The following is a 15,868-nucleotide window of genomic DNA, read 5'->3' on the forward strand; positions in this document are numbered from 1 at the left end:
CTCTTATTTGTTGATTTAGGTCATAGTGCCATATTTTACTGACTAAAGGGGACCTTATTTTTTTACCTTTTAATATTGCTAAAATTGTAATGCATCTTATAAGTGACAGCATCTTAAAAATATGGCCATATTTTTCACATTTTAACAAGTCTAAAATAGACACATCTTATAATCAATGGAGTCTTAATTTCAGGGAAAGACAGTCAGTATTTATTCACCAAGTGATTAAATTTGATGAGAGTATGAATTTTCCTAAAAAGATTATGAGTGCAGTAAAATGGTTGTATGTTTTCTGACCTAGAGAATGTTTTTGTACAGTATCAAATACCTAACAGAATGCTTTAACAGTAGCTCAATAAATTCTTGTTTGCTGAAGGGAATGAAAGTGCTCCATATTCTTTTTCTCTTTTCCAAAAACAGATAAATTGCTCATTCTTCAAGGAAAGGGAAATTAAATATTTCTATGCTTTCTGTATTTCCTTAGATATCAAGAATTCCAAAACTATTATCTTCTAGGCATCTGAATTGATTTCGGAAAACAAATTCTTCTTTTTCTTGGTTGTGCTGGGGATTGAACCTAGGCTTTGCATATGCTAAGCAAGTGCTGTCCCACTTAGCTATGTCCCCAGCCTACGAATCTCTTCTGAAGGGAGTAGGATCTGTTTTGTTTGCTAAACCTGTTTATTGTACTAAACCAGTTTATTGTTACTAAAATAATTCTGAGAGGCCCTTTTAATCATTAAGTATTATAGTTGCTAAGGTATTTTAATTTAACTACTCCATCTTCATCTTTTTAAAGACTTGTATCTTTTGGGGATTTTTGGCTAATAAATACAATTCATGTATACTATGCAAAAAGTCCAGTAAACAAAAAATTCTAATCACTCAATTTCATAACTCTCAAGATAATCTCTGCTAATATTTGGTGAATCTCTTTTCAGAGCTGTTTTTGTATGTATAGATACAGTTAAATAATGGGCTTTTTATTTACTGTATTGCAAAATTCATACTTTGAGTATAAATTTATATCTGCATCATTATCATTTATAATGGCTGTTACAGTTTTTCAGTGTGTGGATGTACCATAGATTATTTAAGTAACTTCATTGTAAGTACCATAAGCAACATCTTTTTACACAAATCTTTACAGGTGTGTCCAATTATTTTCTAAAGAAAAATTGCTAAATTTGTTACTTTCCAGTTATTTTTATTTGAAAAATTTGGACTTAGAATTCCAAAGACTTAAGTTTTTGGTTTTTTGTAAAAAAAAAAATTACAATAGATTATAAGAAAAATATTACAGGCTTTAACCATTTTTCCAAGGGTATAATAAATAAAAAACTGAAACTGTCTACCTAAGGAAATCTTTTAATATTGAGAAAGTTCCTCTCTGTTACAGATTTTGAAATTGTTTAATTTTACTTTGAAGTCTTCTCACACATTTACCTTTTCATGTATCAAATGTTCTTTGCCAGAAGATGTTTCCCTGCTTCTTGTAGTCATTCATCTACCTGGCAAATTATTTTTAAAGAATATTCACCTCTTTATTCAAGGTACAAATTAGTTTCAGATTGTGTGAATATGTGGGGGAAGAATATGTAAATGCTGCTTGCATTTGGTTAATGCTTAAATTAACTGCATGTGTTTAAGGGCTTGCTTTTGAAAGTTCCTTTCTATCTTTAGCTGAAATGCATAATTCAGCATAATGCATATGGTTATATTGATCACAGCTGAAGATATTAACACAAAGGAGCTCTGAAAATTGTTTAGTTGAATTGGTCTCTGCACTCTGCTTATTAATGGTGTGCTAGAAGAACATAAGTTTAAAAGAGTGAAATGTTATCTCATTTGAATAAAATGCTGTTTAGCTTAACCTGCTTTTTGTCAAATCATAACGTAAGGAGGTTGTTTTTCATCTTGTATAGAGCACTTTGATTTTTCATATTATAATTCAGCAAGTCTATTTCCTCTTTGAACTGTAACATTTCAGTACTTTTTAAGACCCAAGAATTATATCCTCAATAAACATTTTGAGAAAGGAGAAGTACAGTGTATAATTCTATATAAATTCAGTAGAGAGACAGTTACTGGTACTCAGCGATGTCTTCTCCCATTAAATTATTTGCCCATTAATAATACCCTAGTTTTTAAAATATCAGATGTTTAAAAACATAGTTGTTGAAACAGAAATGAGTGAAGGATGGAAATGTTTAAATAAGTTCATTTGTACCTATTAGTACATCATTCTTAGGAACTCTGATGTAAAAAATTCAAAGGATAGAAAACTGGAGCATAAAAGTAACAATCAGAATACACACTGTGTTTGAGCTAAGATTAAATAATTACCTTTACTTTGTACTTTATACTTGAGCTTACTCTTATGTTAGGCATTTACTCCTATATTTTGTTGGCCATAGGGTGAAATTATATTATCCTCAGTATTTCTGGTTTTACATCCTTCTGAATCTACTGTTTTTGTTGCCTAATCATTCTATCTAGCTGCTGATTTAATAATAAGCCCTATATTCTTATTCTATTCCCTAACCAAAAAAAGCTTATCTCATAAGAATTTATATTTTTATTAATCCTAGTTTTTAGTTTAAAGAAAACTGTTTGATATTAATCTTCAGATCTTCCAAGTATTCTACACATTTGAAAATTCTTTTAGTTCACCAGATATAAGCAACTTGTACTGTAAGCTAACCTTTTAACTTTCTATCAATAAGTGTTTATATGTTTGATATTAAAATGTCTCTGTATCTCAGTATACCCTTGGGTTGCATTTTTTTAAACTTTTCAGATTGTCAGGAAATATGTGACATGCAAACCATCCAACTTTATTCCATTTCTTAACCGTATAATTTAACATTTTTACTTGTATGTGATATTTATAGCTTGGGAACACAAAGCCTTACAAAAGTCAAAAACATATTTTTGTATAAAATGCAGTTAGAATGCAAATGCATTCACGGAAAGAATTCTTGGCAAATGTGTTGATTTCTTTTTTTTTACGAAAAGGAAACAAAAATGTACAACTTAAATTGAGGACTTATGATAAACATAAATCATTGAGAGCAGAATGAAATTAGCGGAGACACTTTGGATGACAGGGTTTAGAGTTAGTCCACAGGGAGGCAACAAAGAAGGATAACTGGCTGCCATGATGAACCCAAGTGAAGAGTACACTTAAGAACATGAGACTAAAGAATGCAGTACATTTGTTATCTAGCTATTGTGCTTTTTTAAAAAAAATGTTAAATATGTTTAATACAGAGTAAAAATTAAGCTTAGTCTTTTTATGAATTTGCTGTCTTCTGTACCTCTGTTTTATACCTCTGATTGTGGGTCATGATGAATGAGTACCTAGGCAGAAGAAAGTCATCCCTCCCTTAATGATATCAATAAGTCTAGGTCCTATTAATTAATAGTATGAACTGACATAATAAAGAACACACATGAATTATTATTGATACTGCCTTACACTGGATGAGAATCTGTTTCATCTATTGGAATAGATTTTTAGAAGTATGATTGATTAAATTGTAGATTGACAGTTTATCAGATAAATTATTTTTAATGCAAAGACTTTATGCTAAGTTCAAAAAAGAAAATTCAAAGCAGTCAATTAGAAAACTAAAAGACAATTTTTTTTTGCATGCTTTACAGGACCCTTAATACGTAAGTAAAAATCATAGATTTAGCAATCTTAGGCATTTTAAATAGATTGTTCCTTTGAAGTCCCAGAGACCACAATTTCCTTATATTAATACTATGAGCTTAAGTCTTAAGTTTTTGATAAGCAAGTGAATCATATGGTAGACACATGATAGTGTTCATTTGTTCCTCATTTCCCTGCTGCCTTTGTTTAGGTGCTAGCTCAATTACCTCTCTGACCTGAACAATACTAGCTCAAGCTTGGTGTGTACCAGGAATTAAATTAATTTAAAATGTGTTCTTAGACCTAATTCTCACTTACCTTTCTAATTGTATTGATTTTATTTTTAAGACCAAAATGAGAAACTCATTCAAGAGAATAGAGATCTACAATTACAGTATCTGGAACAAAAGCAGCAACTTGATGAACTTAAAAACTGCATGAAGTTTTTCAACCAGGTGAACTACTTTCTTATTTAGGAAGTAAACTCAAAAATTTTATTTACATATTTTATAATAGAGAAAACATCATTCTGCAAAACAAAAGGATACTGTAATTCATAGTATCAGGAAATTCATGTTTTGTGTGGGTATTATGAATAGTTAGAATGTCTCTTATATTTAGTTTATTAATCCATACTATTAGACACCTTATGTTCCAACAGGATAATCTGAATAGTTGGAATGTCTCTTATACTTTCCATTAATATCTCATTTTGAGCTGTTACTTAATCTATTGCAGGAGAGTGATATTAATGCTGATGAACTGAGTGAAGCTCTCCTGCTTATAAAGGTAACTTTCTGAACTTCATCGTGGATTTGCTCTCTACGGATAGCTGTTTCAACATAATGATGACCTTTATGTGAAACCATTATGTTTGAAAAGTGAATTATGTGCATGGCTTCTGAAATTTAGTACATCTTTTACAAATGAGTGTGTGTGTGTGTTTGTGTGTGCGTGTGTCTTATCACATATCTCTACTAAGACTCAGGAAAGTGGTCAGGTGATACTTGGTTACAGCATATGCATATTTCAAATGACATCAAGACTACATGAAATTAGGCTTCAAAAAATATTATTTGAAGCATTTTCTTTAATTCTAACAAGCATTTTACTTTAACTTGCCTCATTATAAAACTAATCAACAATTTTCTGCCCTAAGAGGCTTTGGCTTTCAAGGTCTTAAGTAAAATATTGAATTATAATAAGAAGATATTTTCTAGTTCTGGAATATTCTGTTATTTCCAAGAAGACAAAAAAAAAAGAACATACTTCTTTCCTTTTTAGATTGAATTGTACATTTTAATCAAATGAAATAGAAATAAATGTACACGATTCTTTTCATGTCATGAAGTAATGAACTGTTTTATTTCTCTGTAACTGTTCCAAATGTTTATCCAAAAGTATGTATTAGGACTGCTTTATTCCTGATGAAAAAGAGAAATATATGTTTTTAATCAATGATTGTTTCTTGCTATATCTACATTAATTCATATGACCACATTTTAGAAATTCTTGTTGAAGTAATATAACATGTTTCTATTTTAGGCTCAAAAAGAACAAAAAAATGGTGATCTTTTCTTTTTAGAAAAAATTGACAGTAAAATTAATAAAGATCTAGAATGCTCCATAAGAAAACTACAAGCAACTCATGCAGAAACAGTGCAAGAACTTGAAAAGACAAGAAACATGCTAATTATGCAACATAAAATTAATAAAGATTATCAGGTAATGTAATACACTAAATTGAGGGGGTAGGACTTCTATCACATTATACTATGATTTATTTTTTCAGAACTATCATGTGTTATCATCTGTTATCTTATCACCTATTATCATGTATTACCACATCCCTGGAAATTAGACCTGTAACTAAGTAGAATAAGCAATTTAAAAACAAATAATTTATTTTAAATTAGGGGAATGAATAGTAGCAATGAACTCACCTCTATAGTGTTAGCATATTCTGCAAAGGAGTTGCAGTTATTCTGCAGTCCTGCCACAAGTACCTTTAGTTAGCCTTTAATGAAATGGAAACTCATCTTAATAAAAAGGAATCTAGAGTTTTGTTTAGTTTACTTCTGGTTTTTGAACACTGCCACACATAACATTCTAAACTATAAGCTATTTGAGGTCAGGAAGCCATGGATTATAACTCTTGATCTTCTAGGATCTAGAAAATGCTTAAATTGTAGTAGCTTTGGAAAATGAAAATGAAACTAATCATAAATATCAAAATTTATGATCTTTTATTTTTTAGATGGAAGTGGAGGCAGTGACCCATAAAATGGAAAATTTGCAGCAAGATTATGAATTCAAAGTAGAACAATACGTTCATCTCCTTGATATCAGGGCTGCACGCATCCAGAAACTAGAAGGTACAGCATGCACAATTTTTTATCCACAGTAACTAAAGGAGTAGGTTTATAAAAGTAAGAAATGTCATCCAAATCTTCACTCACAATATCTTTTTGCTGTATGTTTTCCCAATTTATAGTTATAAGTTACTGGAAAGAGTGGTTTCATCTGATTCTTTCCTACTCAAAAATTTTTAGTTAAGTACCCGCTGCCTTTTGAATTCAGTGTTGCAGGCAAGATTTCAAAGAATTTCACAAAGTACCACAGGCTCAAATTTACCACCACCTTTTTGACTTTTCTTCTCAGCAACCTGCACACCTCAGCCAAATAGGACTGCTTGCTTTTGTCAACTTCGTCTTGCTCTGTCCCACTATCCTGCTTCTGTTATTGCTGTTTGCTTTGCCTCAACCTTCTTTCTACCTTGACCTCCAGATATACCCTTGTCTTCAGAATATAACTCAGACTCATTGTTCACCCATGCCAGGAACCTGCCTCTGAAAACTCTTAACCATCCCTCTACCTAAAATGCCCTTGCAGTGATTCTCGAACTTAAGTGCAAAGATCACCTGAGGACCTTATTCAGGATATGGCTTATGGGCTCCTCCTCTAGAGGCTCTGGGGCCCATGACTGTATATTTAAAAATAAATGCAAGTTATTCAAATACAGGCTTAAGACTATACATTAAAAACACTAGCTTGGTACTTACGCATTTTCCTCTAGTGTACTCAGAAAATATGTTTGGAGAGTATATAAGTGATCTTCAGCTGTTTGAGCCTTGCATTTCCTGTGTAACCATAATATAACTTCCCCAGTGATAAGTACTAGACTCATTTCCACTCCCAGGCAATACTTAATTCAGTCATCTATATCAGCAGTAATTTTACATTCTTTAAAACTACGGAGGGTCCCAAAGGCCTCTTGTCACAGACGTACTTACTGATATTTATCATATTAATTGAAAAATTTTTTAAATATTTATAATTCATGTTAACATAATTAAAATTAAATTAATATTAAACAATTAAATAAACCTATTATATGTTAACATAAATTGTAGTATTTATTTTTTAAAAGTAATATCTTCCAAAAAACTGTGAAGGATATAAGGATGATTGGGCTGTGACATCAGTCACCTCTTCGATCACCAGGGTTGATTGGGCTGATCTGGCTGGCTAGGCAAGTGACCCCTTCCTGCCTCACTGCTCCATGTATGTTAGACCTCAGACAAGGAATTCTGTCCTTCAGGCAACAGTATACAAGCAGCTGTGCTTCCCTACTAGAATCGCCCAAAAAACTTGTGAAAAGAGTGAGTAGCATCATTTTAAATTTTTAAAAATTATTTTAGATTTTTTTAACATCTTTGTGAGTCTTGTTAGGGCCTGGCTTAATAGAAAATAGCTGTATTATTACATCTGTTTCTGCATTTAATCTCTTGTGATATTGTGCATCATGTAGCCTCTGAAAAACTCCATTATATCACTTGTAGGAGGATAAAAATGAAAAAGGCGCATAACATCTTAGTATTATTATAAAAGTTGTTTGAGCTCACAGAGCTCTAACACAGTATTACAGTCTCGGGTTCCCAGGCCACACTTTGAGAAACTGCTATATGAAGAAGGATGAAATAAATATTTTTATCTGACTGAATAGGGCTTTCCAAAAGTCAAGGAGCAGTGTGTACCTTTTATTCCAAGTAGTACTCAATAAAAATTTGCTTAATAGAATTTTCTTTTTTAAAAGGGAGGTCACAGAGTTAAGAATTTTCCTCCTTTTCAAGTCTTACCAAATCTGTCCCCTAAATTCATTGATTCATTCCATAAACATGATCAAGCCCCTAATGCCTTCTGCTAGCCAGCAAGAGTATGAATTGGAAAAAAACTGAGGCATCACCCTCAGGGAGCTTTGAAGATGTGGGCAAATAAATAGATGGTTATACTGTACTATAAAGAATGTGAAGGTAAGAAAATGCAGAAGGTATTGTCTTAGTCCATTTGTGCTGCCATAATAGAATATTTGAGACTAGGTATTACTAAAGAACAAAGATTTGTTTTTGTTTTTTCTTTTATTTTGCTTTTGTTTGGTTTTTGATTCTGGGGATTGAGTCCAGGGTCTCACACATGTGAAACATGTTCTCTAACACTAAGCTATACCCCCAGCCCCAGAGATTTGCTTCTTACCATTCTGGAGTCTGGAAAGTCCAAGTTGAAGGTCCTGTTTCTGAAAACCACCTTTACACTACCTCATGGTATGGCAGAAGGCAGAAGGACAAAAGAACATGTACCAGAGAAAGCATGAGGGGACTGAACTCGCTTTCATAGTAAAACCACTGTCAAGATAACAGACTCACTCCAGTGATAAACAACTCTAATCCATAAGGACAGAGCCCACATGAATTGATTGCCCCTTAAAAGCCTTACCTCTCAACTCTGTTGCACTGGGAATTAAGTTTCCAATACAGGAACTTTTAGGAGACACATTTAAATCACAACAAGTATCTAGGAAACACCGATAAGAGAATGGCTATTCCTACTTCCGGTTTCAGGGAAGACTTCACACAGTAAATATGGGAATCTTTAAAAATGACTCCCCCCACAAAAAAAACAAAATTTACCTCTAAGTGAAAGTAATGAGGGTATTCCAGATAGTAGGACAAGTAAAAATGCCCCAACTGTAAAGTATTGCAGTACAATTGAGAAGCTGCATTGTAGATTCGACTAACTGGCACTTAGGCTACTGTAAAGATAATAACACCCCCTCCCATACAGTGTGTCATCAAAATATACAGTGACTGTTTAAATGTTTTTAATATATTAATGTGAAAGCCACAATGTCATTAACCTGCCTCGAAAAACTATCCTTCACTTCAGAGACGCTTATTCATCATTCTTGCCACTTTCTGATGCAGTTCTGAAAGTTCCCTTTCTTGAATGTCTTTATAAAGTATGAGCAAAAACAGCGAATAGGGCCGGGGATTTAGCTCAGTAGTTTCGCCACCTGCTGCACAAGCGCAAGGACCCAGGTTCGATCCCGGGTACCAAAAAAAAAAAAAAGCAAATGTGGTTGCCAAGTGCCATCCAACAGAAAGAGGGGTTTGTAAAAACATTACAGTGTGCCCTCATCCACCTGATTCACTGGATTGGGCACTGTGTCACTTCTGGCTCTTCCCTAAAGTCAAAATGACCATTAAAGCAAATGTTTTCAATCTACTGATGACACTGAGGCAGCCACAACAGTGCAACTAAAGACAGTCATGAAAGAGAGCTTCCAGAACTTCAGATAGTGGCAAGAATGATGGTACAAATGTTCAAAGTGAGGCAGAGATTAATTGCAATGGTCTTTTACTGTAATAAAATTTTAAACATTCACTGTATTTTCTTAATCATACTTCATATGCCTTATCAAGCTACAAGGAATGAGCCTGTGAAAAGAGCAATTGACTTTATAGGGCAAAATATAATACAGCAGAGGATCAGGTGAAATCCAAATACTGAACTTACCTGTCCATTCAGAGGCCTCCATTTCCTTCTTTACTTTATCCTGGTTTAGGCTATATTACAACTGAAGTTGTTATTTTTTAAATTTTACATTGAAAAATTATAGTTGTATATAGTTTGAAGGAGTAGTGTTTGGTCATTTAATAAGTGATGTGAAAACAAATGATGAATTTCTGTTTAATAAAGCGTAACTTACAGAAAAACAGTGAATTTAAGTTTGAGACTATTCACTAAAAGCACTCAGGCTTCCTAACACTTCAAAGACCAGTTTGCCTTTGCACATGTCAATATTTTAAATCTAAACTGTATGTCTCCTCTTGCAGCCCAGTTAAAGGATATTGCCTATGGCACGAAGCAGTACAAATTTAAACCAGAAATCATGCCGGATGACTCTGTCGATGAATTTGATGAGACTATCCACCTAGAGCGAGGCGAAAATCTATTTGAAATCCATATCAACAAAATAACCTTTTCTTCAGAAGTTTTACAGGCATCTGGAGATAAAGAGCCTATCACTTTCTGTACCTATGCCTTCTATGATTTTGAACTACAGACAACTCCCATAGTGCGAGGCCTTCACCCAAAATATAACTTCACTTCCCAATACCTTGTTCATGTTAATGACTTATTTTTGCAATATATTCAGAAGAATACTGTCACCCTTGAGGTCCACCAAGCTTACAGCACAGATTATGAAACAATCGCAGCATGTCAATTGAGATTCCATAAAATTCTAGAAAAAAGTGGTCGAATATTTTACACAGCAAGTTTGGTTGGTAAGTATAGTTTATAAGTTTTGGATGTTTAAATCACTAATTTACTCTATATATTGGTGTTTTACTTTAGTATCTTCTCATACATTAAAAGTGCCCTTTGGGTTTGGACAGTATAAATTCAGGTGTTTATTTACCATATTGATACCCTTGTTTAAACATTAATTGTACCACATTCATCAGATTCTTTTTAAGACATGTTATCTTTAGTACTAAATATTAGGAATGCTGTTCAGTGGTAAAAAGACTAGCTTATGTGTATTGTCAGATATGACAAAAAGTTAAAGCCAGAGGGTAAAGAGAGAGTTGGAAGGTTGCTGATTAAGGTAAGGGCTTCCCTGAGAGGTTGACATTGATAAAGACCTAGATGAAGATTCATGGCAGCATATAGGACAGGAATGTTTCAGGCAGAGGAAATAGCAAAAAGCAAAGATCTTAGGGAAGAACAAACCTGAATGTTGGAATAAGAGGGCCAGTAACTTGAGCAAAAATAAAATTAAACCAGTAAACAGGAACCAGATCATCTTGTAGAGCTTTGTGCATCACAGTGAGGAGTTTGGATTTCTTTTAGGTTTTAGAAAATTCAGCCTGAGTATTGTGTCAAGAATAGTTTTTAGTGGGCAAGAGGGAAAATAGGACCATTCTCCAGCTATTTGCATTATCTATGGGAAGGTAATGATGGCTTGGATTGAGATGATAAGTAAAAAGGATAAGATGGTCATATTTAGTATATATTTTGTTATTCTTTCTTCAAGATTTGCCTATCAGTTAAATGTGGGGTATTGAGGGAATCCAAGGAGGCAAGAATTTATAGCATGAATAACTAAGAGAACAGTGATATCATTTACCAAAAAAGGGAAGATTACAAAAGGAGAAAAATCCAAGGAAGAAAATCAAGAATTCTGTTTGGACAAATTAAGATTGACATGTCTATTAGATATCCAAGTGGAGATGTCAGGTAGGCCATTGGATAAACTAGTCTGAAGGCTGAGATGGAGACATAAACCTAAGAGTCATTTGCATATGGTATTTTTTTTCCCATTAAGTTTATTGGTACATTTCAGGTATAAAATACAGTTACATTCATCATTGGGATCTTGTACCATTACGTGAGTATCTTGGTTCTTATTTTTTTTTCCCCTTCCCTTGCTCTCCCTTCACCCCCTCCATCCTTCCCTATTTGCAAAGACCTTGTTTCCATTTTTTTCCTCTTCTCATATTTTTTCTTTTCCCTTTTTTCCCTTCCCCTACCCCTCCCACTTCCCCTGCTTCTTTAGACCTTTTCTTCCTGTTACACAATATCAATTATACATTTTTTAAATTACAATATCAAGATCTAGGAGACATTACCATAGATTTTACAGAATTTAAAAGGATATAGAAAGCATATTACAAAAATCTTTTTTGAAATAAATTTGACAACTTCTAAGAAGTACCTTGGAAGACAAATTAATGAAACTAACTCTGGAGGAAATATAAAATTTGAATAGCACCTATTAAAGAAAGTATACTCCTAGCTTGAAAATCTACCTATACGACAACAGCAGGCTCATAAACATTTTAACTGATAAATTATATCAAACAATTAAAGCAGAAAAAAGAAGGAACACTTCTCCCCTCATTTTAGGAACTCAACATTGTGCTAATCCTAAAACTGGATGAAGATAATAGAAGAAAAAAGTATGAACATAGATAGAAATTTGTTTAACAAAACAAACTCTTAGAAGTCAGATCTGGCAGGATCTAGAAAGTGGTTTAACTATAAGGATGGCAGTGTTGGTTCAGCATTGGAAGATCAACCCCCAAAAGTCATCATTTTAACAGAGAAAAGGAAAAAGCCATATGATCCTGTCACTAGTTGGAGAAAAAGTATTGCACTAAATTCTACAGCTGTTCATGGTAAAAGCTATCAGGAGCCTAGAAGTAGAACAGAACCTTCTCAACAGATTAAAGACATGTACTCTATACTTCCAGCAAGAATGCCTTATATGAATGGAGAAGATACAATGCTTTCTCCTTAAGGTGGGGAACAAGGGCAGATATGCTTACTCTTTATTTGTCCATTAAACTTTGAAACCTAGGCCCCACCAAAATAGTCTGGCAATAAAATGACACAATTAGGATAGGATTGGCAAGGTAGAAGCAAAATCTTTATATGTAGATAAAATGATCATCTACAGAGAAAATACTAAGAAATGTCTAGGAGCCCCTAGAACTTGTATTAAAATTTAGCAGGATTAGAAAACAAGGTATATGTAAAAATTCAGGTCTGTGTATACTTGCTATAAATGAAGAATTGGATATTGAAATTTAAAAGTTATGTAGGAGTACAAAGGACCTAGAAAAGTTTAAAACAAAAACAAAAACAGTGTTGGAAGACATTTAGGTAGTTGAGGATCAGATTGTTCCATCTCATTTCTCTTTGGGGTTACTGTAGGTGATCAAGGAGTCTGTTTTTGAGGCTTGTTTACGTGTCTTCTCATTTCTACGGGGGGGGGGGGTGCTTCTGGTGCCCAAGCGGCTTGGAATGGTGGTAGGGGAGCTTCCTTCTGGGTGCTGGGACTGGCTCAGCTTCTCTGCCCTAGGAGCTTGGCATGGTGGCAGGGGAGCTTCCTTCTGGGTGCTTGGACCGGCTCAGCTTCTCTGCCCTAGGAGCTTGGGATGGTGGCGGGGGAGCTTCCTTCTGGGTGCTTGGACTGGCTCAGCTTCTCTGCCCTAGGAGCTTGGGATGGTGATGGGGGAGCTTCCTTCTGGGTGCTGGGACCAGCTCAGCTTCTCTGCCCTAGGAGCTTGGGATGGTGGCAGGGAGCTTCCTTCTTGGTTCTGGGACCAGCTCGGCTTCTCTACCCTAGGAGCTCAGGATGGCGGCAGGGGAGCTTCCTTCTGGGTGCTGGGACCGGCTCACCTTCTCTGCCCTAGGAGCTTGGGATGGCAGCAAAGCATATGGTATTAATCAGCTTTCCCACTGCTGGGACAAAATACCTGACACCTGCAACAAAACAGGAGAGGTTTATTTTGGCTCATGGTTTCAGAGGTTTCAGCCCATGGTCAGCTGTCTCTCAGGCAGAAAGCTCATGGAGAAAGGGCGTGACAGAGGGAGCTACTCAACTTATGGAAGCAGAGAGTAAGGGAAGAGTCAGAAAGAAAGGGAACCAGGGACCAAACATTGTCCCCAAGGTCACACCCCCATGACCCATCCCAACAAGCATAGAAGTGTGCTTTAGTAATATCCTGTGAGTCTCAGGGTGATCATGTTGACAATCGAGATTACCCATCACACATATAGAATATATTTTAAGCCACACACCTAGATAATATCACATAGACATTGAATACAGCTAAACAACAGAAGGTGGCCAAGGACTAAGTCTTGGGAAACTCCAACATTTAGGTTCAGGAAGAGGAAGAAAAACAAGTAAAGGAAACTAAGGAGTGGCCAGAGTTATACTAGGAAAACTAAGAATATATGGTATCCCAGAAGCCAAGTGAACTATTTCAAGAAGGAAGCAGGGTGATTTAAAGTCTAGGGAGTGTTTTTATTATGCTGGTTGAGTGATTGCGTATATAATATGTTCATGACTCAAAAAATCATTTAGGTGTAAATGTCTTCTCCCTTTCCTGTTCTCTAGCCATCACCAGCTCCAGAGACTACAAATTTATGCAAAGATATTTTACCCATATATAAGCAAATATATGTGTATGTTAATAGTCTTCTTTTAGGACTTTTAAAAAAAATGATGGCTCACCACTGTGTTCTTTCTTTCACAGTGGTCTGCTCTCACACTGTAGAGCATGCTTTTTCCCTTCTTTTACTTGGCCGAAACTCGCTGTGCAGAGCGTATTTCTTTCCCTACCTTTAATAAACGTAAAATCCTGCTACCTTTTAAAAAATAAATAAATAATGATGGCAGGTATTAAATTTTGTTAGTATGCTTTAAGAATGATGCTTAGAAAGAAACTGATGAAGGGTCAATATTTTAATAAAATGGAATGTTCAGAAAAGTTTGTGTAAAGAATAGTCCCTATTTGACAAATATTGAAATGTAGTGTACTAGTCCCTCTGGTAGAAATATATGAATGGAAACTTCAGCCCTTCCCCTTCAGAAACTTTCCATGTGGTTGGTGTGCAGGCTGCATACTTGTGAGAGAACAGGCTAAAGCAGTCAGTGCTCTAACAAGGACATACAAGGTCTGTGAAGGAAGCACAGGGCTGTTAAGAGAAGTCTTCACAGAGAAAAAGAAAAGCTGCCTGAGTTGAGAGGAATGCCAAGAGCATGGAGTGCAGATATCAGGCAAGGGTATACTGAATATGGTATATAGAATATGCCCCAAAAATGTATACATCAGGAAAAGAAAATCTTGCATAAATATTTTAATACTAAATTTATTGAGACATCATGAGATTAATCCAAGTTACCTTTGGCCTCTACAATTACAAAAGGTGCTCAAAGTGGTGGCCAGTAGCTGCCAGTCATTTATTAGTATGGTGAACTGCTGAAGTGTGTATACATTTTTTGGCAGACTGAATTTAACATTCCTATGCCATTCTCCCCTATACTTGAGTGTTATTATATTATTTTTTTGCAAGAATTGAGAAGATGCCAAAGATTTCTTGAAACTTGAATTAGACTATGGAATGTCATGTTTATAATTTTGAGGTTGCATATTGTAAATATCAAACTAGATTGAGTGTAACTTGTTTTTTTAAAAGTACTATACCATCAAAAAGAATGTGGAGTATCTAATTCAGTGTTTAGATTTTTCTTTATATTTCAGAAGAATTGAAATAGTATGAATTGGAATATCTCATAGTTTGACACAGCACTTTACTAATATTTAATATACAATGAAACTCACACTTTAGAAGTAACTATTTTCTTCATTTGTTATTTGCCATGTGTCATTTGTGCAAGTCATATTATTTTAGTGTAAAATCCGTAATTTAATGCATAATACCATTGATGTATTTTTTACTTGGTATATATATATATTTTTTTTCATTTATGAGACTGTTTTAACAGTGGTTATGTATTCATTTGTAGGAACTAAAGGAGACATCCCAAATTTTGGCACAGTAGAGTACTGGTTCCAATTAAGAGTTCCCATGGATCAAGCAATTCGACTTTATCAAGAACGAGCAAAGGCTCTGGGATATATAACATCAACTTTTAAGGAGCCAGAGCAAATGCAATCAGTAAGCTTGTTGAGTTTAAAACTCTTTTATGACAAAGAAATCTTAAAATATTTCCTTGTATCTCATGCTTTAAACTGAAATCACTTTCTTCCATAGCCGTCCAGTGGCTTTTTTAACACTTTTTATTTTGGAATATGTAAACTCACAGGAAGTAGCAAAAACAGTACAGAGAGGTCCCAGGTATGCTTCACCCAAGTTGTAACATATAACTGTAGTATGACATAAAACCAGGGAATTGACATTGATACAATATCTCAGCTATAGACGTTACTCAGATTTCATCAGGTTTTACATGCACTCATTTGTGTGTGGTGCACTTCTATGCAGTTTTATCATGTGAATAGATTCATATGACCACCACTACAATCAAGATACAGACCTGTTCCATCAACA

The 15,868-nt window shown here is 34.5% G+C and overlaps 1 protein-coding gene across 13 annotated transcripts in view; it reads left to right on the forward strand.

Moving 5' to 3' along the window:
- The window catches only part of Rpgrip1l (RPGRIP1 like), a 91,362-nt gene that overhangs the window by 32,363 nt on the left and 43,131 nt on the right, over window positions 1-15,868 (forward strand). For 7 of the 13 annotated variants that reach the window (XM_087186042.1, XM_087186084.1, XM_087186004.1 and 4 more), the window contains 6 exons: window positions 4,007-4,113; window positions 4,397-4,447; window positions 5,204-5,383; window positions 5,916-6,033; window positions 9,832-10,284; window positions 15,324-15,475. In XM_087186042.1, coding sequence (XP_087042168.1) covers window positions 4,007-4,113; window positions 4,397-4,447; window positions 5,204-5,383; window positions 5,916-6,033; window positions 9,832-10,284; window positions 15,324-15,475 — 1,061 coding nt within the window. Of the gene's footprint in view, window positions 1-1,475; window positions 2,582-4,006; window positions 4,114-4,396; window positions 4,448-5,203; window positions 5,384-5,915; window positions 6,034-7,162; window positions 7,321-9,831; window positions 10,285-11,036; window positions 11,240-15,323; window positions 15,476-15,868 lie in introns of those variants that run through there. The other 6 variants (XM_087186234.1, XM_087186288.1, XM_087186204.1 and 3 more) reach the window with 6 other exon arrangements.

The sequence above is a fragment of the Heterocephalus glaber genome, unplaced genomic scaffold (assembly GCF_053883595.1).
Source record: "Heterocephalus glaber isolate CG9 unplaced genomic scaffold, H.glaber_assembly_v1.0 deba00000071, whole genome shotgun sequence".
In the NCBI taxonomy this organism is placed as follows: Eukaryota; Metazoa; Chordata; class Mammalia; order Rodentia; family Bathyergidae; genus Heterocephalus; species Heterocephalus glaber.